This window comes from Hippichthys cyanospilos, chromosome 12 (assembly GCF_059441005.1).
Source record: "Hippichthys cyanospilos isolate Australia breed blue-spotted pipefish chromosome 12, RoL_Hcya_1.0, whole genome shotgun sequence".
Lineage (NCBI taxonomy): Eukaryota > Metazoa > Chordata > Actinopteri > Syngnathiformes > Syngnathidae > Hippichthys > Hippichthys cyanospilos.
The window spans coordinates 3,855,422-3,881,473 of NC_142380.1; the positions used below are offsets into that span (position 1 = coordinate 3,855,422).

Genomic DNA, 26,052 nt, shown 5'->3' on the forward strand with positions numbered 1-26,052 from the left:
CTAGGTATCAAAAGATGTCTTTAATGTGAGGTTTAAAAAGAAAAAAAAAATCTTAATAGGGCTGGTTCAACCCTCGCTTAGTTCGTCTGCCAGTTTGGCGAATCCGGCTGCGTTGAGGGCCGCCACCAGGCTCTCCACAGTGGCCTGCGTCCCTTCCCGGTCCTGCCAGGTGACCAGTAGCAACTTTGCCCGCATGTCGGGGTCCTCGCTCTCGGCCTCGATCTCGCGTAGCTCGGCCGCCCGCATCTCCAAATGCGAGGCCAGCGACTTCCAGCGGCTGCCCAGCTTGGCCGCCACGTCGTCCATCTGCTGGTTGTTCACCATCTTGCTTGGCATGCTTGGGCCTGGACAAGCAAAAGAACATTTAAGAGAAAAGTCACTATGCTATAGAATAGTGATCTGCATTTGTATCCAAAAATGTCTTTCTAATAGGCGGATGTGTTTGTCTTAATCCCTTCACCAGATTGGTGATATGGTATCATTACCGCTTGCAGAGTTGACTCAATAAGGTGCCTTTAAAATCACGGAAATCACTTTTTTTTCGTAATCGTTTTCGCCATCTCAGCCATTGCCTATTTTATAGTTGAATCCAATGATAACTGAATGATAAAATGGCATCTCACTGTCATTGCTGTCTTTAAGCAGGTTGTCCCCATTTTCGTCGTCGTCCTCGTCCTCGCCCGTCTTGATCTCTTCCGAGGGGATGTCCTTCTGTACGGTCACGTGACACAGTTGGCGGTGGCTTTATTTTCATCTCTGAAATGCCGTTGACGCTTAGAACGCTTCCTTACGGGCAACTCCTTGGCCAGTTTGCTGACCATGCTGTCCAAGTAGTCGGCCAAGCTGTTGAACTTCTGGTTGGTGGGCTGAAAAAAGTGCGGACTCCTTCTGGAGAGCAGCCGTAACGCCCGCCAGCCGTAGTTTGGATTCCGAACGACCCTTTGCGAAGGAACACCCTTGTTGGAAATCAAAACTTGCTCTGAAACTGCCTGAATGAGTTAGAGGGGACTTACTTGTACTCTTCCTCCACCATGTTGACGGGGTCGGCCTGCTCAATGGCTTCAGCGAAGAATTCATCCAAAGAAGGCATGAATTCCCTGAATACGAGAATATACCATAACGACAGTGGCCCTTAAGTGTAAATCACTAAAACAAATGTGCCAACAAAGAATCTCACATGCAATTTGAAAGACAAAGGCAAAAAAAAAAAAAATCGAAGAAAATTGCAAACAAAATTTCTGTCTTTTTTTATTGTGTGTGTGTCAGATTTTTTTTTCTTTTGTTAGCTAGGTCGTTTGTTTTTGTGCATTGCACTTGCGGGTCACTGTACAAAATGGCTAAAATCGGTGCCTTCAAATCTACATTTCCACCAGAGGAAATCGTGTAACGTTTTTACCTGCTGTCTGATTTGCAGGCTTCCATGTTGTCCAAATTCAAGTTCCACAGGCGAGTAAGCTCGTCACTTGATTTGAAAAAAAATCATAATTGAAAACGATTTTCTTGTAGCAAGTAATAATAACAAAAAATACCAACAACAATCCTTACTTTCCCATGAAGATCTTTCTGTCGGGCCCTTTTCCTAGAAAGTCTTCTGGAGCCGCTCGTTTCCTGGTGGGCCGCTTGGGTTTGTCGTCGACCGGCCTGACGACATAGAAAATGTTGCGGACCGAAATCTGGAAAAAGTGCAGACATCCTTGCGCTTGAAGTACCGTTCTTTCACAAAGCTGGGACAGCCTTCGTTTTTCCAAGCGATCCAATTTTCCTCTGTGTTGAGGATACGCTGTGGCAAACAAGCCGCGGATCGTTATTCAGGCGTCACAACATGTTAGCTTTAGCAATAGCAATAGTGGGTCATGACTTACTTCCACCATGGCGGCAAACTTATCCCCGTCTGGAGGAATCTCCTTGAGAAGCTACGAGGGCCAAATAAGAAAGATGACAAAAAGTATAGGGGGACAGTCGCCATTTTTTTACATATATTACAATATCTCAACTGTTTTTTTATGTATATTTATAAATAATACTTTAATAGCTGCAGTTACCTGGTAAACTAGCTTGGTTGTTTCCTCGATCCATGCGGCTTGGTCGTCATTTAGCAAACAGCTGGAGCTTTGAAAAGAGCAATTACATTAGTTTTTTTTTTTTTTTTATACATAGTTATTCAACCCCCCCGCCAGCTTTATTAATCATTACCTTTTGAATTTGACTTGTCCTTTGAGGTACTGGAAGAGGATCAAGTACTGCAGCAGAATGTGGCGGCGGAAGTTGCTGTCGCTCAGCTGCAAGTCCATCAGCTGCACAGGTTCACAATAACACATTATATAAACACTGTAATGTATATATACTCAAGCCGTCACCGCTATCAAAAAAAATTCGCCCGCCCCCCAAAAAAAAGATTTATCATTTTAAAGAAAGACCTACAAAATTGCAGTATAACATTTTGCTTAAAATTAGATGCAATTAAAAACATTTTCTTTTATTCTAGGTTGTAATGTCTATTGGTCGTAAAACTGCTTGAGTACTGATACCTTGAAAAAAGGTATAACGACTATATCTTACGCGTGCACACACAAATTAGGAAACAGACAAAACCTGCACACTTTACTGCTGACATTGACACGGTTGCCGTTGCTACTGATCACTTTTGCCTTTAGCAAAAGTGCCTCTTATCTCCTCTACATTTGCAAGCAAGCTAGTACATTTGAAAACTTGAAAATTTAGCGAGCGTCGTTTTATATTACTCTTGTTCAATCTTGTGAAACGTCTCGTGGAATTTGTCTCGCACCATCCCTACTATGAATATGTAAACCACTATATTGTAAAATAACTAATAAACAGCGAAACAATCAAACCCCGTCACCTTTTCGCTGGTGAGGAACTTAGCAAAGTAGACATGCTCGCCGCCTGAGGCCCGCAGCTCCTCCAGCTTCCTCTTGGACGCCTGCATGTCGTCCAGCTTGAAGCTCTTGAACACGGCCAGCGTCTCGTCCGAGTACTGCGGCGAAGCACGACCGCGCTAGTCACCTTCAAGCGCCCATGCCAGGTCTATAGAGTACACCATCGTACCTTGATGAAGGTCATCCAGGAGACTTTGTCGTAGCACTGCACCGGGTTCCGGAAGTAGTCCTGCAGCGTCCAGAACTTTCTGTACAGGTTGTAGTCGATGGGGATGGAGCTTCAAAAAAAAAAAAAAAAAGCCAACGTGAATGCCTGTCATCAATTTGTTAGCATTCTTTTGTGCGCTACGTACCACGACACGGGTGCTTCTTCCTCGCCCATCTCTCCTTCCTCCACCTCCATGCCATCCTCCTTGTCGTCCGTGTGCTGCCGTGGCAACGTTTTAAACGCAGCCCAAATATTAAGATTTTCCAGAAAAACACATTTGTACTACGAGTTTTAACAAGCTAAAAACCGCATGAAGCTAAACACATTTAGCTACAATGCTAACCTTCAGCCCAAAAGTGCTTTCATCTTCATTTTTGTTGAACACAGTGATGTTGTCCAGGTTGAACTGACTCTGGAGGTTCAGACCTGCCAACCGCACAACATAAACTCCTTACTAAAATGCATTATATTCCGACTTCATTATTTATTAGGGATGGGACGAGACACAAATCCACTAAAACGAGATTGAGTACCAAGAACGAGAGTAGATTTTTAATAAAATTCTACAATTCTAAACCTAGAAGACCAAATCATATATTTCCACTTACTAACGAAAGACTATTGAGACAAAACAACACCAGATTCGCAGAAAAAAAACATTTGACTTAGCCTGTTATGTTAAAAAATTATCAGTAGCGACCGCAACTATGTCAGCATCAAAATGTGCAGTTACTCTCGTCAATTAACTCGCCCATTAAAAACAATCTCACTGCTCTGGGGAAAACAAGCACTAGTAGCTAGCGGCTAGATTAAGCCAGTTGCTGCGCTAAATGCTGGCAACAATAAAATGTTAGCGTCATCACGTCGATTTGACGGTGATTTGAGAAAAAGGCGGTGCTGTCAGGAATCACGACCAGCAACTCACTCCAAGAGGGTGGAACAGTATGTGCATAGCGTCAAGTTTCCGGGAAGAACTTCAAAATAATAGCATACCAAAAGATATTTGTTCATATTCGCAGCGTCTTTTGTGTTTTTATTGTAACCCGACAAGCCTAAATCTTATGCTATGTCCCATCCCTATTATTTAATGGATTTTACCAGATTTCTCCGACAGTGGGAATAGGCGAGCCAAAAAGAGTTGTATCCGCCCGCAGAAGACGGTGTTCTGAGACTTGGACAGGCGCCGCAGAAGATCTAGAAATTCGAATAAGAATATCTTTGAGTCTGGCAATTATCGAAAAATACAAAAATAAGGACTTACCATTACACATCCTCAGCAGGTAGTTCTTGCCAGCTGTGTAGAATGAGTTCTAGGAGAGGGACAGGTCATAGTTAGAAAACGAATAATTAAACAAAAAAGTGTTTTTCTATATTTACCGATTTCCACGTAGCGACGTTTCTCTCCACAAAGGAGAAAATGTTGTCGCACTGGTCCAAGGGAAGACTGTCCAGCACGTCCCCCAGCAGCACAAAAGGCGTCGTTGCAGAGCAGATACCTGCATGCGTGCAAGTTGTGATTTAACTGCTTGCCACCTTGTGAGACTTTAAATCAATATTTCGTTCACCAGTAGCAAGGAATAAACCACATCAGCCATCATACCTTCGGTGACGGCATCTATGCTCATGTCGATAAGAGACAAGTAGTCCTCACAGCTTGACGCCTGATCCATCTGTGCACAAACAGAAACATTAACTGCAACGAACAAAATATTCTTAGAAACGATACGACTTACAATCTGCTCCCCGAGCACGCCCCTGACAGCCTGGTCCAGCGTGGTTTTCTTTTCAGTCTCACTGCAAAGCACGGAGAACACAAAAGTTAGCATTCGTGCTAAGTTGCGATATTGTTGAGGTTATTTAGCTCACGGCCATCGCTTACTTTCCGTGGATGTGATTGAATGCGTGAACAATCACTTTGCTGCTTTTGTCGCTCAGCGCTTGCTTGGTGGATTCCTACGAGTTGACGATAGGGATATTCATTGAACGTGAGACAACAGCAAATTGTTAGCATTGGCTACGTGCTAAACTAGCAAAGAGGCAGAGGGAAAAAAGAAGCGCATCGAGTCACAAACTTTCGGAATGACGTAATTTAGGATGCCACAACACAGCACTAAATAATGCACGTTTGTAAAAATAAACACGACTGGACGATTTCCCACCGTAAGCTTGTCTTTAGCCTCGACAAAATCGAACAAGGGAGGCGACATTTTTACACAAACCGGAAGTCAATCGAACTGCTTCCGGGTTGTCAGTCATAAGGTGGTAATGGATAATGTTGAACCAATACCTTGATATTCATAACATGTTTTCAAAGCTATTTATAATTTTTCTATTCTTTAGGTCATCGTTTGTTGAGTGTTCAGTGACGGCGCATTTGATTACGTTTTAACACTTGATCTTGGGTATTTTTTTCTAGACACTATCGGGAATTCCAAAAATAATAACCATGAAACATAACGTGAATAAGTATAAAATTTATAAAACACTACGAATTAGGAATACGACTCTCAAAAACAGGTTTGGCATGCATTCTGTGCAGTGCCACTTTTGGCCTGCTGGGAGCGCTGTTGCACATTATATTTAAAGGAAATCATGCGTTATGCAATCGAGCTGGACAATACAAATTAGTTAGACTTTATACAGAAAATACAGTATTTGACATCTCTGAGTGCAATATTTATAACTTAGGAACTTAGCTATGCAATGACGTTATTGTAAGGGTGAACAATGTCACAAAGTCCATTAAAATTAATCAGCCATTACAGTGCACTGCCAGTTATTAAGTTTCATATGTTATTACTAATATAATTAAAAATTGATATATTCATGCGGCAGCCCGCAGCATATTGTATTATTATGTGTAAAATATATAATTTTTGCTCGAAAATGCTCGGAGTCGACTCCAAGTTTGTCTTTACATCCATCAAAGTAGCCTAAAAAAATTGTATTCTGATTACAATTGTGTTTGTGGAATATGAATTATTAAGCAGCTAAATCCACCTTTTTGATCCATGTCAGGTGTGACCATTTTGCACTTGCTGTCGACTAAAAATAACATCACGTGCCAAATGTGGTCATCGGTGTGATGTTTGGCATCTTTCAAAGTTGCTAGTTTAAAAGGATTAGCCAAAGTTTGAGTTTTGTGTCAACAACGTTCAAAATCTGTGGGTTTTTTTCTGAAAATATCATATTTTCGGTTTCATTCACCGCCGGTCAGGATCCGATTGAACTTTGCCGACTCAAAGCAGGATAGACCCCACCCCCCTCTCCATTTTCTCACCGCTTTGTTATTTCTAGATTCATATAATGAGAGCATCTCCCAACACTCTCCCATGTTTCCTTAGGCCTGGAAATAATCAAGGTCCGCGGTCCCGGAGGCCAAATCATTTGCGGAACGACACTCCGGGACAAAACGAGCGCGGGGCAACAAAAAGAGCATTGTGCACTTGGCGGAGGACAAACTGCAAAACAACTTTTGTATACACAATGCACAATGACTGGGCATATTGAAGAATTAGACGTCGGTCACACGGCGCCCATAAAACATCACGTGAAGATGTCTTGTGTCATATCAGGCTCATAATGGGCTTAAGTGTTATGGTGGATATTATATTTCTAAAGTCCATGGTAGTTTATTTTGCTTTATGAGGATGCAGAATCAGGAAGCGTTCCCGTATAGCGATCCTCGGGACATTTTTAGCTTCGGGTTAGCTCCACAAGGGAGTTTTGTGTTTTTGGTTGGATTTGAGGGGCGTCCAAAGGTTTTCGTTGGAGGGCCGCGTACAGAAAAACAGAAAGATGCAAGGGCCACCTTAAAATCATATGATTTTAATTTATTACAAGTGCTACAATCAATCAAGCAATCAAATATATATTCTTTATATTTCCCAGTTAATGTAATCAGCTTCCACATAACTTCTTTCTGTTAAATACGTTGAGAAAATTAGTTGAACGACACGGGCTCATTATTTTTGTTGCGGTCGTTTATTTGTGTTGTTAGGTATTTCCAAAAGCTTTGCAGCGTTCCCTCATTTATCGCTGGGGTTGCGTTTTTTTTTGTTTGTTTTCTTGCCTACCTTATTATTTGCTCAATTATGGAATGTAGTCTACTCGGGGAAGTGAACAGAATAAGAATTTCATTGTGTGGTTTTACTATGCATATGACAATGATAAAAAAAAAAAAAATCGAACTCTTGAAGGTAAATGAAGATAATTTCTCTTATTGTGTATTATGTACTTTGAATCCTATGATTATTAAGCAGTAATATAATTCTAATATGTATCTGTAACAGTTTTAATTGATTCATATTATTACTTCAACGTGTTCAGTGGTAGTTTGTATTTTTTTTTTTTGCTTGCAACGGCTTATGCTTTTTAAAATGCGCCTCTACTTACAAAAAAATCACAAAATGACTTCCGGAATGAATTAATTTCATAAGTAGAGGTTTCACTCTATATGCCACGCCCACTGAAACATGAATGGTGGGCCGCGAATGGCCCCCTGGGCCGTAGTTTGCACACCATTGCCGTACACGGTTCCCAAACAAAATGTTGACATTTCAATTGAATTATATTACTAAATTTGTATAATCTGACTGTTATTCAACACATAATAATTTGACGCCTTCCAGCATGTGAGTAATTTTCCACGTTGGGAAGCACTAAGCGGAACTTGGACTCGTACATCAAACACTTTTAGCGACACGTCGTAAAATGATTGGGGACACTGACGGCGACAAGTTAATGATCAGTCGGCGCATCGCGCAGCCACGACGATGTGCGGATGTGCACCCGAGCGCATCATAAACAATCTCTCGCTTCGATTTCAACGACCTTGTCCGGATTAACATCAGAGCATAAAGTGTTGAGGATTGCACACAAAGTTAATGGAAAGTTATTTAATGATTAGCTTAGCGTGTGAGCACACATCAAACACTTATAAGTCGTAAAGGACAAAAAAAAAAGATGGCTGGCAAGGACGTTTGTGCACATTGATGGAGAAAAAAAAAAACACCTTGGGAAAGGTTAGCTTCTTTTGCTGTGTGTTTATGCTCATCATTAATACTATCTTTATGGTATTTTCTATTAATTTAGTTCTTAATTTAATTTCAATTAAAAAAACTGCACGTTGTGAATATATTAAGGATATATTTAATAATATAATATATATAATATCATAAAAAATTGACAATCCCCATTCAAAAGCTGAGCTTTAAAAAAAAAAAAACTCTCCAAAACATGACTAATAAGTAGCTTACAGTCACATGACATAACTAGTAACGAGTTGACTGCTTACACATTTTTGACTTTGACTGAACATTGACAAAAGATGGAAAAGGACTTTGTGAAGGTTAAAATGTTCCATGTACTGGAGTGTCCTCTGAGCAGCGTGTTAATATTCTGCACCATTAAGCAGGACAACCATCAGGAGTAAAGTCTTGTCGTCGTGGCAACAGAAGCAACTTAAAGTACAGCATGAATGAATGGATGAAAGCCTTCCTCGGGCTTTTGTTTTTTTTCTTTTTCAGCTTTTACAAGCCAGCTGTCGCCCCTCAATTGTAGTCAAAACTGTAGCAACCGCAGATTTACAGGATTGTTTTGTTTATTACATTTCTCTTTAAAGGCAAAACGTGAGTCACAAAAACTCTTTTTGGGCACACAAAGAAGCAGCTGTTCAGGAGCACTCGGCTCTTTTTTTTTTGAGGGGGGCGAGACAAATTAACTTTACTTCCTCCAAATTTTTCAAATGGATTGAAAAAAAAACGTTTTTTTTTTTCTTGGAGCTGGTGTTCCACTTGCTATTAGATGATTAACAACTTCCTACAGTGTACTTGATTAATTCTCAGAACAGGCAGAAATATGGCTAATTGGTTTGATTATTGATGGTGCCCATCTGCCACGTTTTCATCTCTCAAACTGAGAGTTGGAGGGATTAAATATATATTATAACCTCTACGAGAGTGTCTTTCTATTATAATATTCCATAAACAACCATAAAATACAATTACGTACAATATTTATAAATTATCTATTTAACTTAGGATTATCTTGCATTCTAACTACTTAAGTCTTGTGCAGCATTTTGATAATTTTTTGATCATTTTCTTCCACATCTATATTATTTTTTTTTAGTTATTTTAATTATTTTGTTAGTATTACTATTTAGTGTTATTTATTCTTTTAGTCAAGGGATGGCACACTCCTGGTAATGTGATAACCAAGTGGTTATGCCTTATTTCTTTCAAAGTTTTCTCTGATGTGAATAATTAATAAAACAAATAATATAAAATATTTGTATTGCCATACAATCATTCAACTCAAACAATCCATTTTCAAAACTGAGAGAAAAACGTGGCTCTAAAAAATTGCAAAAACTCAAAAATTATAAATCAGAAAATGGGCTCTTTTATTCTCCCGAGTGGTGGTGTGTTGTGGCGCGTCGTGATGACGTCATCGAAGGGGCGCTGCAGTCTCCTGTGAGAGGCGGGGATTCTAGTTCCGGGTTTGAAACAGTGCCGTCAAAATAACGTAAATTTGATAATAATAATGATAATAAAGAAAATCACTATTGTGATACCTAATCATTTACATTTACTGTATATGTTAAGACTTTTTTCCAGAACACCCAAAGACCTCTGATTTTGTAAATAGAATTGATTGGGCAAGTCGGTCTAGCTGGTAAAAGGAGAATGATAATTGGTCCAATCAGCTTGACACCTGTCAGTCACGATGAGCTTCAATTATGTAACCAAAGTTGTTTCTCATTGTGTTTAAAAAACCAAAAACAAAACTAGAGGCAAGATGAGGTTCAAGCGAAAATGTTTTTTTTTTTTTTTTTTTTTTTAATCAAAGCCAGCAGCTGTGCCCACCTGTAGACATGTGCAGGGACTATTGTATCCACAAATTGAGGATCCTACCATTTTACTACCTTTCCCCAAAGATGAAAAAAAAACAAGGAAGCAGCTGTTTTAGATAATTCACCAACACTATGAACTTCTAATGGGTGAGTACGCCTTCTTTTTCTTATGAGTGGGATTTGAGTATGGACCTTAAGTGCAAATTTACAAAAACAACTAAGCAAACAAAAAATATAAACAAAAGAGTTTGTGTACCCCCCCAAAGAACAAGAACCACCCCCAAAGTAGTACTTTTTTGTAAATAAAAAACAACTTGTGAATACTACACACCCAAAATATATATTATGAACTTAGTTGCAAAATTACTCTTTATGGAGTTCAAACAAAACACTGCAAAACACACAAGAATTCAGCTGATAAAAAAATACGTTGTCAACATTTTTGTGAAAATAAGTTTGAAAACTTATTGTTGGACAATTTTCAACAAGTTCAACTAATACTTTCATGAAAAAAGCACCAAAATTGATTAGTGTTCAAAATGGAAAAACAAAGCACATCAGAAATGGAAGCTGGATGGATGCCAGTGGCTTCTGAGAACTGCATCACCCCCCCGTGCGTGATGCATTCAGGACAGTGCAAAACCGAGCGTCAGATTCTTGTGCGTGACTTTACCATTATTTTGAAAAGAAATAAAATCACCATGGTGTCAAACGGTCATCAGCGACTGAGTGGCAATTAGAGGGCCTTCCCTGGGGTACGGAGCTTTGAAGGTCGGCCAGCGGAACCGACGCCGGCTCCGCGGGACACCCCCCCCCCCCCCCCCACTGCGGCATGGCTGATATAAGATCGGACACATCGGGGCGGGACATCGGTCGCTCGGTCCGAATCCCCCCAATGGCTGTTCCGGAGCCAGCGTTCCAATAGGCTTTGTTGTTAAGCGCTCATCTGCTTTTTGGGAGGTTCAAAGCATTGTATTCACTTCGAATGTGTTTGAATGGAATGCGTCCATGCTCCAGAAAACATCCTATGATGTCATCTGGATGCCTCAGCATATGCAGTTGCAGTAGTGTTTCAAATTGAATTCAACGGTTTAGCCGTTATAAGCATATTGCTTCGGGTTTGAAGGGATCTTAATTAAGATGCATGTTACAAACCTAATAGATACTGTAATTGATCCCTGGGGGAAATTAACCCAACTCTGGATTTTGGATGTTTTTGATGTGTGATACCAGAGGAAAAGCATAAAAAAACACTAGGTGGCTAAAATATTGCATAGTTTGTCAAAATATGCCGACTTTCAATATGCCGCCCTTCTATATGCTTGCAAATGGAAGCTGGAGAACTATACCCTATAGGTGTCGAATTTAGCCCATGTCAGGCTCATTTACTGCCATTCAAAATTGGAAATAATGTCAATTTTGGACACGTTGTTTTCTAATATTCTGAAATATCCTAAATATAACAACTTGGTCAATGACCTCCAGACCATATTCTGAGTTCAAGTGATTTATCTAAGTTTGGTCGGGAGGATTTGCAGTTTATTAACCCGTTTGAGTGTCCTACAATTATGGACTATGGATTATCACTCAAGTACAAGAGCTGGGACATTTTATCAGTGGGAGAAGAGATGACACGTCACAGGTGGATCAAATCTTTCTATTATATTTACAATATTATATATTATATTTATAATATATTTATATTACAAATTAAGCAGTTGTTGTTTTCTTCAATCTTTTTTTTTAATTAACTCACATTAATATGGGAAAGAAAAGCCAAGATTATCAATGTCATGTAAAAGTATATCACTATAAAAAAAACAATATACATATATTTTTAAATGATCATCCCTCTATTTCAGAGATTTTTAAAGATATTTGCGTCATTTGAGGCTTCACTTTTTGGCACGCTATCAACCTTTTATGGCTTTAATTATCTCCACATTAAATATAAACTGCGATCATAAAACCGCGACTGAAAAAGAAACCGCAAAGTGTGCTTTCAGTTGGGCCGAGAAGAAGAAGAGGATCCAACTGAAAGTTCCCCCAAGGGGCCCCCGCTGAAAAGGGTTAATCTGGCCATTGATGAATTTGTCTTGCCAACTGGAAATATTCCAGGAAGCCCCCGGCCCCTTCCACCACCATCCCACAACCGCAATAACAACTCATGCAGTTGAAAAAGTTGCTAGCATAACATAATAATAATAAACTGTTACCCAAACAACGCGAGCAACTTTGGTTGATTTATGATCCAAGCATTTAAAACGTGACACGTGTAACAAAGTAAGAATAATTAAAGCTCCACTTGAATGTGACTTTACTGTCTTGTGTACCCTGTTAACTTGCGCTAGATCAACTTGCTTTGATTCTGATGCAGGATTTAAAACACATATGATATTTAAAGCTTAATCTTAGATGTGCATGGAAGTATAACAAAACAGTATTAATTAAAGCTTGGCTCGCATGTTATTTTATGTCACCTTCCCTATACCTTTGACTTCTCTTGCAGAAGTTAAAAAAAGCAAACGTAACAAAAATAATGCTAATAGTGAAAAAAGCAAAATAATAATAATTAAAGGTAGACTTGTATGGGACCAAACCAGTGGACTTAATTCTTATCCAGAGGTTCAAAAAGTTGCAAGCAAAAGAATGTTGATAAGATTGACTGGTGGTGCGCCTGAAACTACAACAAAAAAATAATAATTAAAGCATAAACTGCATGCTAGTTTACCCACATACCCAACAAACCTGACATGGATTATTTGTGGTAAAATATGATGTAGTCTAAAAAAAGAAAAAAACTATTGAAAATTGACACTTCAAAAAAGCAAAGGCTGCAAAAATAATAATTAAATCTTCACTTGCTTACTGTTTTATGTACCAAGTAAACTTGCATTGAGTTGATTATCAACAGTTAGCATAACATACTACTGTAATATTTAAAGCACGAGATTTTACTACCAACATTTACAATCACAATAATAACTTTAGTTGCTACAAGAACAACCCCAAAGGAGTTTGAGACAAACAATTGTTTTATTTCTTTAAAAAAGTGACAATTCAATACCATAGAGGCAAAAGTGATACAGTAAAAGCACATACATGTTTACAAAAATAATGGTACAACATACAGAATACTGATAATAGGAGAACATTTCAACACATGCTGATACGCTTGCGGCAACCTTGAAGTTGTGGTGTGTGTGTGTGTGTGTGTGTGTGTGTATGTGTGTGTCAGTTGGTGCGTGCGTGTGCGTGAGCTAGAAAAAGGCCCTCACAGCTTCCAGATAAAATTACATTTAAACAAACAGATTTCGATATTTCTTTTTACAAGAGCGTATAGACATGCCCGGCGAGCTTTGCGCTCGGCCGACTATTTGGTGGCCATTTCCACGTTGGAGGCGTCGTTGGCGCCGTTGACGTCATAGTCGCCCACGGGGCCGCTCACCAGCACCCTGATGCGTTCGGGGAAGTCGTCAAACTTGGGCGACAAGAGGAAGTCGTAAACAAGGGCTGCCGCCACGCCGCCGCACATGGGACCAACCCAGTAGACCTGTGAAGGATTCGTCGGGTTCAGTTCTCATGCAAACATTGCAAAGATAAAGTCTTGATAGTAATAATTCAAGCTTGATTTGTGTGTGCCACTTTTTAACTTGCTGACTTAAATATCCAGAATTCCTGCCCATGTTGGCGTTAAAAATATTGCGATATATTTAACGTCTGCATCGACAGGAATTCAGTAGTTTTCAGCAGTATGACACAGCTAGCTAGCCAGCTTGCAAGCACACCATAACAGTAAGAAGTAAAGCTGGCATACACATGGGATTTTCCTATCCCATGTAACCGCTAGACCTTTGGTGGGTTAACTTGGTTAAATTCAGATCCAGAAGTTTATAAGTTTGCAAACGTGAGGAAATAGTAATAAGAATTAAAGCTTATGTAAATGTATCATTGCATATCATGGGCATATGTGGAATGGGGACCTGCAGTGGATTAAGTCTGGGTCACTTCTATTTCAGTTTAAAACTAATTGCAGACGTGACTTAATCATAATAAGAATTCAAGCATGATATGTGAGCTGGACAACTTGTGGTTTTTGCTCTCGTGTACGCAGTACATCTGCAGTCAATGAATGAAGTTGATGCAGATGCATGAGAGTAAAATGTTCCAAGGATAAAACAATAGTAAGAATTAATGCTTGACTAATGATGCATATATGTGGAACCTGTGAATTTATATATATATACCCAATAAGACTGCAGTGGATTAAGTGGAGTCACAGTAGCCACAGTGGATTCTCATGCAGATGTTCAAATCGGTGAAATGGTAGTTAGAATTAAAGCTTGACTACTATTGTTACATCACAATTACACCCAATTTACTGCAGTTGCTCGAATGGCCTTGATTATGATCCAGGATTTCAAAAACTCATATAAGAGTTCAAGTTTGCCTTGTGATGAGCACACAAGCGTGACAAACTAATAATAATTAAAGCTTGACGTCTGCACAACGGTGAAAGTTTGACTTGCAATGCAAGCAAGCATAGCAACAATAATAATTAAAGCTCTATTTGTGACGTGCATGTGATTTGCAAAATAAGTCTCAAGATGAACTGTGGTCAATTCGAATAGTCATAATTAAAGTTTCAATGATTCAATCACCCAATGGTTGCTGAAGTCATTCAGGATCAAAGCCGGACCAAACGTGCGCGCAGGATTGATGCCGCATCCCGTGAAGCTGATCTGGAAGCCCCCATGGAAAAACACAAAAAGAAAAAACGCAAACGTTCAACTTTTCGTCCCGGAAAGAGCAATGCGTTTCGGCCGACGTAAACTCACCGCCGCCAAATGTCCGAGGCACACGGAGAGGCCTATGGCCAGGGGGGCCGAGCCGGTGACGTCCCGCCTCCGTTTATCAGTTACGGCGATGACACACAGCACCAGCTGGAAGGTTGCCAGTAGCTCGATGCCCACGCCCTGACTGGGAGTGATGTCGCTCAGCTGAAAAAAAAAAAAAAGTGCCAGTTAGTGTGTTTCTGGTGCTGTTACTCATGCACGCAGTGGGGAAGCTATCTCGCCGCGCCAGATGCTGATACTAGCAAACGCACGAGGCGCAGGGACTTTAACTCGGTAGTTTAATGAATAACAGCAGTCGGGGAACGTGGGCCTCACTCAATGTTATTTATGCCAAGTTTGACTTGTTTTTGAATTGCGTGGTGGGCCGCATCATTTACTCTGGGGGGCCACAATTGGCCCAAGTGCTACAGGTTGCACACCACTCATTCTTGTCAAGTTAAAACAAAATTGTCAGAATGGCTTTATTCTCTCGTTTTGTGACTTTACATCAAGAAATGACGCAGGTTTGTCATGTCAAAGTTCTTGGAAAATGATCTATTTTTCCAGTTAAATTTTAATCTGAAGTTCAACATATATATCTAAAAGTTTTGTTCTTTAAATTTCATTTTTTTTCCCAAATAATATTGCGACTTCTTGTAAAGTTGAAAGTGTCAGAATGCCTTAATGCTCATATAATTGGGACTTTTTTGTTTTTTTTAATGTCAAAATTCTTGGAAAATTTTGCGTTTTGGGTATAAATAACTATCAAGGTTTATATAAAATGGCTGTTAAATCATTGTAAAAATAACACAAAAAATAATGTATGGTTGTATAGTCAAAAGTTTTTATATTTTGTCTTGTAAAATAAATAAATATATATGAGCAGTTTTCTTCAAGTAAAACAGCGACTAGTAAAATAAAAACCCACATAAAAATGTAACTTTTCCTGTTACTTTTTAAAAAATATTTTTTTCTTCTAAATTCCACCGTTTTACTCATAAAATATTAACTTTGCTCCCAAACTTTTTTGCCATATTACAGCTTTTTTTGTCTAACATTTTCTGTTTTGTTTTTTTTCCATCTCATGAAATTACTGATTTTTCCTGTAAGGTTAATTTTGTCCTCATAAAATCAAAAACGTGTTTTTTGTTTTGTTTTTGTTTTTTACATACTTAATTGGACTCATTTGACATAGTTTTGTTCCCAGCTACGAATTTCAGTTTTTGCGATAAGGAATTTGACTTAACAAGCATTGATCCACAATGCGTAAAATTAACGATTTATTCTGAGATTTTTTTTTTTAAGTATACAACAGTGGGAGCCTCCCTACATATATATATATATATATATATATATATATATATATGTAAAAGTCTTTTGGCGCTTACCGAATTGAGCCCCAGGGCGTTTGTTTTGGCGGGACGCACTCCGTAGAGAATGCCGCTGGCGAGGGTGGACCCCAACAACTGGGCCAGGATGTACATGAGGGCCCGGAAGACGCTGATCTGGCAGCTGGCGAGCATGCCCAGCGTGACGGCCGGGTTGAGGTGGGCGCCGCTGATGTGGCCCAGGCTCTGCGCCAGCGTGGCGATGGCCAGCCCGAAGGCCAGCGAGACCTTGACCTCCTGACCCGGGTCGCCGGGCTTGCCGATGGCGGCGGCGACGCTGAGGAAGATGAACAGGGTCATGCCCACCAGCTCGGCCAGGACGGCCCTCCAGAACGCTTTGCTCTTGAACTCCCTCATCTTTCTGCTGCGCGGCTGCGAAGTGTCGGCGAACGCCCGTCTCGGTGCGTCAGGCAAAAAGCTCGGGCGTATTTAAGGCCCCCGGGCTGATAATGCTCAGTGGGCGGGCTTGAAAAAACTGAAAGGGCCACACTGAATTAATGAGAAATTGAAAGAGACCTCCTCCTCCTCCTCTTCCGGCCCCTCGGCCGGCACCTCCCAGAGAAAAAAAACTCCCCGGCAAAAGAGAAGCTTGCTTTTGTTGCATTGGTGAGCCGCGCGCTCAAAAGCATTTCGGTGACATGTTTGAAGCCCGAAAAAAATCAATCGGAATGAAAAGTATAACAAAGGTGGTTACTGATTAACCGCAAAGAATTGTTACGTGTCGTGTCGGCGGGGGAGCCAAATGAAACATGGACGCTTGAGAGAGGAGCAGTCGCCTGCACCTGGAAAGCTAGGGGGGAGATTTCCGAATCCGGTGCCGCCTCATGTCACGGAATTGATCGACACGTGATTATTTGTGTGCTCGCGCTTCAAGGAGAACGTGTCTCTATGACTCGCGCTTTGATGCGAGTTATACACGCAAACATCAGATTGGGTTGAAATCTTCTTTCTCTTAGCACTTTGAAATGCAAATCAAATGTAGCATTGAATGCATTGATGGAGATTTTTTCCTGTGGGTTTGAAATGTCCCACTGCGTTTGAATGCACCACCTAGTTAGCAGCTAGCGCTAATGCTGGAGATTTGTATCGTAAAATGACAGCATTATTGATTTGTGGTTTCTTCATGTCCTCAAGCCATTCTATCCCAAAGACATATTTTAATGTTTTGTTTTCTTTCCCAAGAATTCGGACATTTAAACCCAGATATACTTTTTGGACGAATCTTTGACCTTTAGCTAAATGATTAAAAATGAGACCTTCCTTTCGAGCTGTGCTTCTCAGTTATATTTTGCAAAGCGCCCCCCCAAGGAAAGAGAACCCGCCCCCCCTTAGCTCTCAGCTTTCAACTACGTTTTATAGCGTTTATACAGGTTACACGTTAGTCTAAAACTGAAAAAAAAGCCAGTCCATTCTATTGCAGTTTCACATGGCAAAACAGCTTTTTTCATGGGGCATCTGCGTCCCACCCGTCCCACTATTTGAGAAGTCCTCGTGTTACAAAATTACTTCATTCAATCCCAAAGACGTAATTTGACATTTGAAGACTCCAGACGTTCAGTCATTATCGGAATTAGGAGTGAAAAAAGCCTGTTTTAGATGTCATTATTACAGTTATTTTTTAAAGTGCAACGAAGCAACAAAATAATCTGGAGGTACACAGGGACTGCCAAAGGTATATCTCAACCAATCAGAAGCTTCGTGGAGCTGAACCAATGAGAGGACGTTAGGATTAGAGAGGGTGGCGAGAGATGTGTCTCAAATCTGACTGGCTAAAAGAAGACTGATTTTCGCTGATGTGTGTACACCGCAAGTGGTCGGATCCGAAAAAATGCCAACCTGAGGAACGCAATGTGTCGTTTTGCACATTTTTCCTTCCCGCGCGACTACGGGGGAGCGAACGGAACGAATGCTTAAAAGCGGAGGAGCGCCGACCACTCTGAAATGCAGCGACCCGCAAAACCGCCTGTGACAGGCGGGGACCCATTGCACTAATTGCTCTAAAGGGTCCTCCCGCCGAAAACCTCATCAACAACAAATACCCAACAATATGTCTTCGTCTCTTGGCAGAAATATGAAAGAAAAATAAGAAAGGACAGCACAAAATAGATGAGAAAAAAAAATAACCCGACTCAACTTTCAAATCGCTGGCTTTGGCGTCTCCTTGTGGCATTTTGGTGCAATGGAACTATATTGTAGTGAGCTGAGTCGCTCCCCTGGGAGAAAAAGTAGGGCTTTGTCGCCATCTTGTGGTATCTCTGTCCCGAGGAACCAGTAGTGCAAATCCACCATCTAGTGGCACGCTTAGGCCATTATGAACATTTGTTTTTTCTCATTGTGTCAGCGCCTGCGATATGGTACTTGGTAGATTTTTAGTCGTATATCCTTCCGAGAGCTACCTTATTCATTTGTGTCCACTTTTGGGTCCATTCTGTCTCAGCAAGACAGTAAAATTAATTGCATCCTACCCAAGCACACGATATCACCATAAAAATCAGGATGGCCTCTACTGAGGACACTGGGACTTGGTAGGGTTGCTAAAATTAGTCAAAAAAAACAAATACCTATGAGAGTGGACACAAATGTATGATATTTTGTTAGCAAGTGTCGACTCTTTCGCCATCGCCATGAGCCTGTCGCTGTAATCATTGCTGCTGTTTTGGCTAGCAACAGAGTTGAAACGGGTTCACAAGCTGTACCGCATGCTGTCGCTCCATCGCAGGCCCGTCTGGCGCCCTTTATTGCTTCCTCGCTCCCTGCGGTCACGTGGAGCCCGTTGATGGTCCTTCCTTCTGTTGTTGTTTCCTGGTCATCCACTCACGTCCACAGGCAAAAGGTGAGCTCGCATCCTTCCGCAGGCCATGGAGGTGCTTCCCATGCTCCCCACCCGATTTGATGCGTAACGTGCACCCCTTCGCGCCGGACTATCCTTGCACGACCTTCGTTTGAGTCGCAAAACCGAACTGCGTAAAAATAGAACATGGTTCTCTAAAGTGAACTTATCCCAGTGCTTCTCAAATAGTGGGGCGGGCCCCCCTGGGGGGGCGCGGATGATCCCAGGAAAAAGGCTTTGTTTTTGTCTTGTGAAATGTAATTGCAATAAAGTCATAATTTTCATCATTTTCTTTTAGCTTGAGGCACTTTGGTGCACTTGCTTCTTTTTTTCCGCTTTAGACTAAGCTATAACCTGTATAAACGCGATAAAAATAACTTAACAGTTGTTGAAAGTTGATTTATATTGCGTATTTTTGTTGTTAATGTTAAAAAGGATGCATGCGTAGGTATACTTAAACAATTTTCATCGATAATAATCTTATTTATATTCAGTGCATCGACTGGGGGGGGGGGACGCAAAACGTTTTCTCTTTTCTAGGGGGGGGCTGGCAAAATATAGTTGAGAAACGCTGACTTATCCTAACGGTATGTGCAATATGCCGATTTTCGTTTTATCCACCTTGTAGTTTCTAGCTTGTGATCATAATCGTCATCGTGTTAATTTTATTTTCACTAAATCCCTCATCATTTTGTGACTTTATGTTATCATTACCCATTTCTTTCCTTCTAGATATAACTTTTTTTCTTATAGACGCAACTGTTTTCCATTTAAAAGGATGCTTTTGGTTTTCCCTTGACCTTCAGTGCCTCTTCATAAATATCCAAATAACATCGAAGAAAACATGACAAATCCGTTACATCCTCCGCTTGTTACTATTCCTCCCTCTAACTTCTCTCTTGCGAATACAGAAAAGCCCATTTTTCAGTGAAGGTACCCTCCATCAAGCCCCCCCCCCTTTTCGTATGAGTTACACTCCCGGGATGCATAAACTTAACCCCCCAAGGTTTACACTAAACCTAGTTGGAAAGATTAGAGATGTCAAGTAAAATGTGATTGAAAACGGGAGGAAAAAACAAGTCATGGACCTACCTGATAGCCATCATTTTCTTCCCCCCTCCAAAATGTGCCCAATTGTATAGAAAACTTCATCTCGCTTTGTAGGATTTACGTTTGAGTATAAAAAGCGTAATTCACATTTACAGAAAATAACAAAATAACAAACGGATGATTCAATAGCAATAAATCAGTGGGGATCGGCAAGAACTTTGGAAGACTTTTCTCTCTTATCTTAAGCACCTCAGAGGTGTCGAGTTGTTAAGGATTTCAAATGTATTTAAGATTGATGGTGTTTTGAATTTGCTGCCTGACTAACATGACCTTGTAGCATATTTGAACTCTAACCAAAACCAAGGAAAAACTATATTATTTTTTAGATAATATCTTTATATTATTTTAAATATATAATAATTATACGAATATTTAAAATGTTATAAATAACTTTTTTCTAAACATATCATCCATTCCAGTGTCACATGAAAACTCACCTATTCGCTGTTATTCTTCAGGCCACAATAAACTATCAACTCAAAATTGTGCTACCAAAAAGCATTTTTTTGTTTGTTTGAGTCACATCTACGAAAAGTAAAAATTTGAGCTGATTCAAACCACTATTCCACCGTTTTGACTCTATATTGACTCTGTTAGTACAAAAGTCTTCATCCCTCCCTGTAAATCTGGCTTTTTTCATCATGGTGACGAAATGCTGGTTATAAACTAGCACTGCCCTGCACGGGGCAGGAAGATGAAGACGCTTGAGAGGTTTGCGAGCAAACCCCCTGGAATGACAAGATCTCATGTTTTACACCAGCCCACCGCCCACGCACAAACGTTTTTCATTTTCAAAGGTCCCATTCAGATGGTCGGAGAATCCCGATGTGGGGCAGTAACATGTGGAGTACATTTTTTGCTCAAATATTTAGGCAGTTTACTGAAAATGTACTCGATGGATGAATTTCACACAAAATAGTTTGACGGTCCCCGCAAAGCAGTCGTTCTAAAATAGTGGGGCGGGTGTAATTGCGGTTAAAAAAAAAAAAGTATTTCAGCCACTTTGATGCACTTTTTTCCATTTTAGACTAAGCTGTGACCTGTATAAAGGCTGTAAAAAGTAGTTATTGAAAGTTAATTCATGTTGCTTTTTTTTTCTTTTTAATGTTGAAAGATACACTTTTAGCTTTACTTAAAAAAAATTATAGCGTAGATAATAATCATATTCAGAGTTTGAGTGGGGGTTTCTCCGTTTTTTGCAAAATATAATTGACTGCTCCACAGTCACGATTGTGGTTGTATTTGGGTACAGGACAAACGAAGAGGACGAAATATTGCAAAATTTACAGGGGAGCAAGAAAAAAATGAAAAACCATGAATATCGAAGGCAGTGAAGCTGTGTCAAATTTTCACACGATTTTCTATAAAATTCTTCTTTTTTTTTTTTTGAAACATGAAATACAGAATAAAACTCAAAATTAGGCTTCCCGGAGCGATAAAAATTTTTCCCCACATTGTCTCTGTACAACGCACAAAAAATCAAAACTTGAAAATGTCCTTTGTTGGGTCCTATTCCGTACCCTTTTTGTAAACAAACGTTAAAAAAAAAAATTCCCTCATCCAATAGCGTTAGCTTAAAATTGCGAGCGTTTAAAATGAAAGCTGCTGATGCGTCAATACATTCCCCCGCTTATGAACTTTTATGAACTTTTCCCTTGAGGCATCTCAATGAAATGCTCCGAAATTCAAACCAAGGCCTTCATGCACCATACGAGCATTTATGACCCTGTAAACAAGTGAACGCATCATCACCTGCATGATCACGCATCGCTTCCCAAACAGAAGAACGCTGCGTTCTCAGCGACCGGCGCGCCGCGGCTTTTTTTTATTCGTTTATCAAATACTTTTCATTCCAAAGAGGTTAATGTTATCCCAATTCCTCCGGGGGGACGGCGGAGCGGCCATAAAACCCTAATCGAGTCTGCTTATCTTGAAACAATTGGCTCCTTTTATTATCTCCCTGCGGGGACGCGGCGATACTACGCGGGGCGCTGGGATTTTATGATGTGTGAAAACATAATAAAAGCTCTGGCGGCGTGCTTGCGTGTCACGCAAACAAGGGGGATTGCCGGCGAGATCCACAGAGGAAACGCTGTCAAACAGACAGGGAAACCGACACGGCCGTTCGGGGGCCGGGGGGGTCTTTCAGCGTGACCCAAATTTGGCCGTCTCTCGTCATAGCGCCGAGACCCCTAACCGGGGTTTTCGTTTTGTTACTTCGTTTTTGCAGAAGGGGCAAATGCAAGCAAAGGGTTTTAGAATGTTAGCTGGTCTTTAGATGCGGGAATAGATGTTCAACCTTTAGTGGCAATTCTTCGCATTAGTTAATGTTTAAAATAGATATACTGTCGTAAAACTGTCCCATTTGAGAGGGGGGGAAGGGTGCTTTCACACCTTCGATAGATATGGTACCGATTGGTTGATAGTTTAGAAAAGTGGTTCTCAACCTTTTTTTTTTTTTCATTGATGAACCCCCTGTGAAATTCGTTTTTGGCCAAGTACCCCTTAACCCATAGGTGTGGAACTCCAGTCCTGGAGGGCCGGCATCCTGCACGTTTTCCGGTTTTCTTTCCCCAACACACCTGATTCAAATGATTAGCTCATTAGCAAGCTCTGCGGGAGCTTCAAAATCATCCCAATCATTTGAATCAGGTGTTTTTGAGGGAAAAGATTTGAAAACATGTAGGATATCGGCCCTCGAGGACCGGAGTTCCACACCTTTGCCTTAACCAGTGCAAAGCATTTCTGGGTTAAACAAACAAAACAAAAAAACACGCCATTAGTATCTGATTTCTTAAACTTGAGAACCTTTCCAACTTCCTTTGTATTGTTCCACCAAAATTCTACATAATGTATACTCTTTTGGAGTATAGAAGATATCTGTTGTCAACAGGAATAAGTTAATTATTCATGAGTATTTATCCACAAAAATCAACATCAAGTGTCAGACCTGTTCTCAAAAAGAAATAATTGTAAATAATTGTCTCCAGAAAAATATTAAAAATGAAGCGTTCTCTTTCAAAAATTAATCATAAACTTACTCATTAATAGGTATTTGTCCACAAAAATTCATCAACATAGTTTCAGCCCTTTGCTCAAAAAGAAATTATAAATAAAAATGTATCCTCAGAAATATTATTTTCAACTTAGTTTCCTCTTTTGGGATCTAATATATATATATATATATATGAATTCCAAAATGCGTCTGTGACCCGACTGCGTATATTCTCCAGCGCACTGATTTAGTCGTAAAGGCCACCCAAACCCATTGAGAACGATGCGGAGAGGTAAAGAAATATGCCCTTCCTCCGCCATGTCACGTTGCAGAATACGAGGATGTTGCCAAACTAAACAAGCTTTTTCCCTGATAAGGCGACAGGCATTTGTTAACTCGTCTTCAGAGAATTGCCGACACTTCCTACGCTGAGACCATCCGCAACAAAACACCGCGGCTTGGAGTTTTTCCAAATGAGCCTCAAGTGACGCAAACCTTGTCGGAAATTTCAAGGTTGCCGTAAATCGACACGTTTAACAACATGCGGATCAAACGGCGAGGTCGGCGGGAAATTGATTTATCGCGGTTGAAAAAAAAGCCGCAAACGCTTGGGAAAAGTGTTTACGCTCGAGTACGTTTGTTGTTTGAAAAGCTGTCCGATGAAGAATACGTGCGCGGCGTGGTGCGAATTGACCAAAATGTTGAAAAGATGTCAACAAAACCAGGAAACGGAATACACTCCGATCAAAGAAATCGCAAGACAATTCAGATTTAATTCACTAAAATTGAACAGAACAGACTAAAAAAAAATCAAAGCAAACAATACCTTTGAACCAGTGACAGCTGATTAATAAACTACTTTCTAGTACTACTACTTTGAGGTCATGAACTTCCTCTTCTTCTTCTTCATCTACTTGTTGAGCAGCCTGGATGCATTTCATGCATGACTGCCCCCTGTTGGTTAAGATTTGAACAACTGAAAGCAATCCACTAGATTGTAGTGACAGGTTATAATCTCAGATAATATTGTCCTAGTATTTTTTTTGGAAAGTTCTTTGTCCTAATCGCTGTACTAATATTGTCTCTAATGAAATTCCGCTTACTACTACTTAATCAGTATTTTTAAGCACGGAAATAGCACCAGCCATTCGACCACTAGGTGGTGCACCAGAACGAGCAATGCATCCGTATGTCAAGATGGTCTTTGCGTGTGTTTTTTTTTCCTGAAATATGCCTTTTCCACTATTTTTTGTCTCTTTCTTTTTTAAAATTGGAAATGATTTAAACCTTGCGATGTTCCCTGTTTCTTGGGAGTCTTTCTCTCTCTCAGAATAAGTCTGCAAGAAAGGTCCGTTTAGAAAACGGTGGTGCAAACATTTTTCGATGAGAATATATTTCGTCAAACTTGATTTCAATTTGATTTACCCAACTTGGTCAACTTTGTCCCTCCTCAGCCAAGCTGGAAAGCATCTGGGTGTTCAGAAAAGTGCTAAAAATGTTTAATATTGTCGTTAAAGCAAAAACATCCCAAAAGCGTCATCTTTCGAGATCTGTTCTTAAAAAGAAATAATTAACTTGACAGGTAACGAGAGGTGGCTCGTGACAAGTTTGGTCAAACCATTCTTGTATGGGGGGGGAGTCTGGCTTTTGAAAACGATGAAATTGAATAACTGACTGAACATAAATTTGTTTTACGAACGCAAATTTTCCCAAAATATTAAATTAACTCTATAATGATTTTTCAAGGGTTTTTGCACATTTGTTGGTTTGTTTTTATTTTAAAATGGAGTTCCTTCGAGCGTATGAGAATACCGGTTTAGTGGAAGGAGGCAGTGAATCTTTCCTACCATCTTAATGAGTTTGCGGCAGGGGAAAAAAACAATGCGAGGAAGATGTGAATGATGTGACACGAGATCCATTTGCACAATGGCCAATGACGTCAGCGAATCATCCCATTCATTTTCATTCATTTCCTAAAAAAAAATTGTATATATTTACTCGGAAAATAGAGTACATTTGCCAAAGAAAATAACAACGCTTTTATAGATGCGGTTTTGACTACTTTGTGATGTAGCGTATCCCCGAATTGCAACGGCTAGGAAAGGCTTCCTGAACAAATAGTCAAAAAGAATGACGGCTAGGATGAAGCACTTGTTTGTTTTGGCCCCTTCCCAGTGGCCGCCCTTGACAGGCTGCGGCGTCGCCTTTGGCCTTCCCGCTGTGATATTGTGCGCCTCATGAACTGCGCTCCTCCGCTACATGACGCGGGGTCATGCAATCACTCTTTTTCACTTCAGGTGGGTCCGCGCGCTACAAAAAGAACACACTGACAAGCTTAAATACGTCACTGACTGATGCATCCTCGCGCTTCGCTCACAAATCCTTCCTATGGAGGAGATGAGAACGCGATTCGCTTTGCTTTCCCGACAACGGCCTCGAACGGAGATTCCTGCGCGCGTGTCACGTTTGCGGGCTTTGATGTTCTCCGAGTTGACGAACGGGGGGTTCAAAAACACTTGTTAGGAGAGCCCCTTCAGCCTGCGCGGTTGTTGTCCATGGAGCGCCGCGTCACATGGCGGGATTGGCCTCTGCCCCGTGGCTCGCCAATTTACTTGACGTTGGCGGTGTGAATGGCGTTGGGAAACTTCTACTAAGACTTAGTAGGGAAGCTCGGATGACACACACCACTTCTTAAAGGGATAGCTTCGTTTTTAGCCATTTTTCGACAGTAAGAAGCGAATATTTTGTCTAAGAACAATTCAAATGTGTGGAATTCAGCAGTGATATAAAAATTCATTAAAAAAACAATATCAATTTCAATAATATGCCCAAAAGTACGTTCTATCACCTCGTACACTCTTTTTTATAATATTATTATTAATTAATATTATTATTAATATTATACTAATTTTATTTTTTCCCTTTTCTAAATT

At 40.4% G+C, this 26,052-nt stretch overlaps 2 protein-coding genes across 2 annotated transcripts; both read right to left on the reverse strand.

Moving 5' to 3' along the window:
* Window position 1: 1 nt before the first annotated feature.
* thoc1 (THO complex 1) lies at window positions 2-5,329 on the reverse strand. The gene is made up of 21 exons (XM_088430013.1): window positions 5,265-5,329; window positions 4,985-5,058; window positions 4,839-4,899; window positions 4,706-4,775; window positions 4,483-4,601; window positions 4,367-4,415; window positions 4,204-4,299; window positions 3,449-3,531; window positions 3,251-3,324; window positions 3,067-3,175; window positions 2,861-2,995; window positions 2,194-2,294; window positions 2,043-2,109; window positions 1,863-1,913; window positions 1,710-1,780; window positions 1,546-1,641; window positions 1,397-1,462; window positions 1,014-1,097; window positions 792-939; window positions 624-711; window positions 2-344 (listed from the first exon to the last, which is right to left on the reverse strand). Exons 1-21 carry the CDS (start codon window positions 5,310-5,312, stop codon window positions 67-69), a joined length of 1,968 nt encoding a protein of 655 aa, XP_088286139.1. The 5' UTR covers window positions 5,313-5,329; the 3' UTR covers window positions 2-66.
* A 7,649-nt stretch (window positions 5,330-12,978) lies between these two features.
* On the reverse strand, window positions 12,979-16,607 carry LOC148414434 (aquaporin-1-like). Its single transcript, XM_088429341.1, has 4 exons — window positions 16,185-16,607; window positions 14,800-14,961; window positions 14,623-14,703; window positions 12,979-13,514 (listed from the first exon to the last, which is right to left on the reverse strand). The coding sequence occupies exons 1-4, from the start codon at window positions 16,539-16,541 to the stop codon at window positions 13,335-13,337; spliced, it is 780 nt and encodes a 259-aa protein (XP_088285467.1). The 5' UTR covers window positions 16,542-16,607; the 3' UTR covers window positions 12,979-13,334.
* Window positions 16,608-26,052: the final 9,445 nt, after the last annotated feature.

Excerpts from the sequence above, each read along its gene's own strand:
- thoc1 (XM_088430013.1), bottom strand. The coding sequence starts at position 5,312 with ATGTCGCCTCCCTTGTTCGATTTTGTCGAGGCTAAAGACAAGCTTACG. Across the intron at positions 3,325-3,448 it reads AAAGCACTTTTGGGCTGAAG|CACACGGACGACAAGGAGGA; the intron begins GTTAGCATTGTA and ends TTGCCACGGCAG. Across the intron at positions 2,295-2,860 it reads AGTTCCTCACCAGCGAAAAG|CTGATGGACTTGCAGCTGAG; the intron begins GTGACGGGGTTT and ends GAACCTGTGCAG.
- LOC148414434 (XM_088429341.1), bottom strand. The coding sequence starts at position 16,541 with ATGAGGGAGTTCAAGAGCAAAGCGTTCTGGAGGGCCGTCCTGGCCGAG. Across the intron at positions 14,962-16,184 it reads ACGCCCTGGGGCTCAATTCG|CTGAGCGACATCACTCCCAG; the intron begins GTAAGCGCCAAA and ends TTTTTTTTTCAG. Across the intron at positions 13,515-14,622 it reads ATGACTTCAGCAACCATTGG|GTCTACTGGGTTGGTCCCAT; the intron begins GTGATTGAATCA and ends AATCCTTCACAG.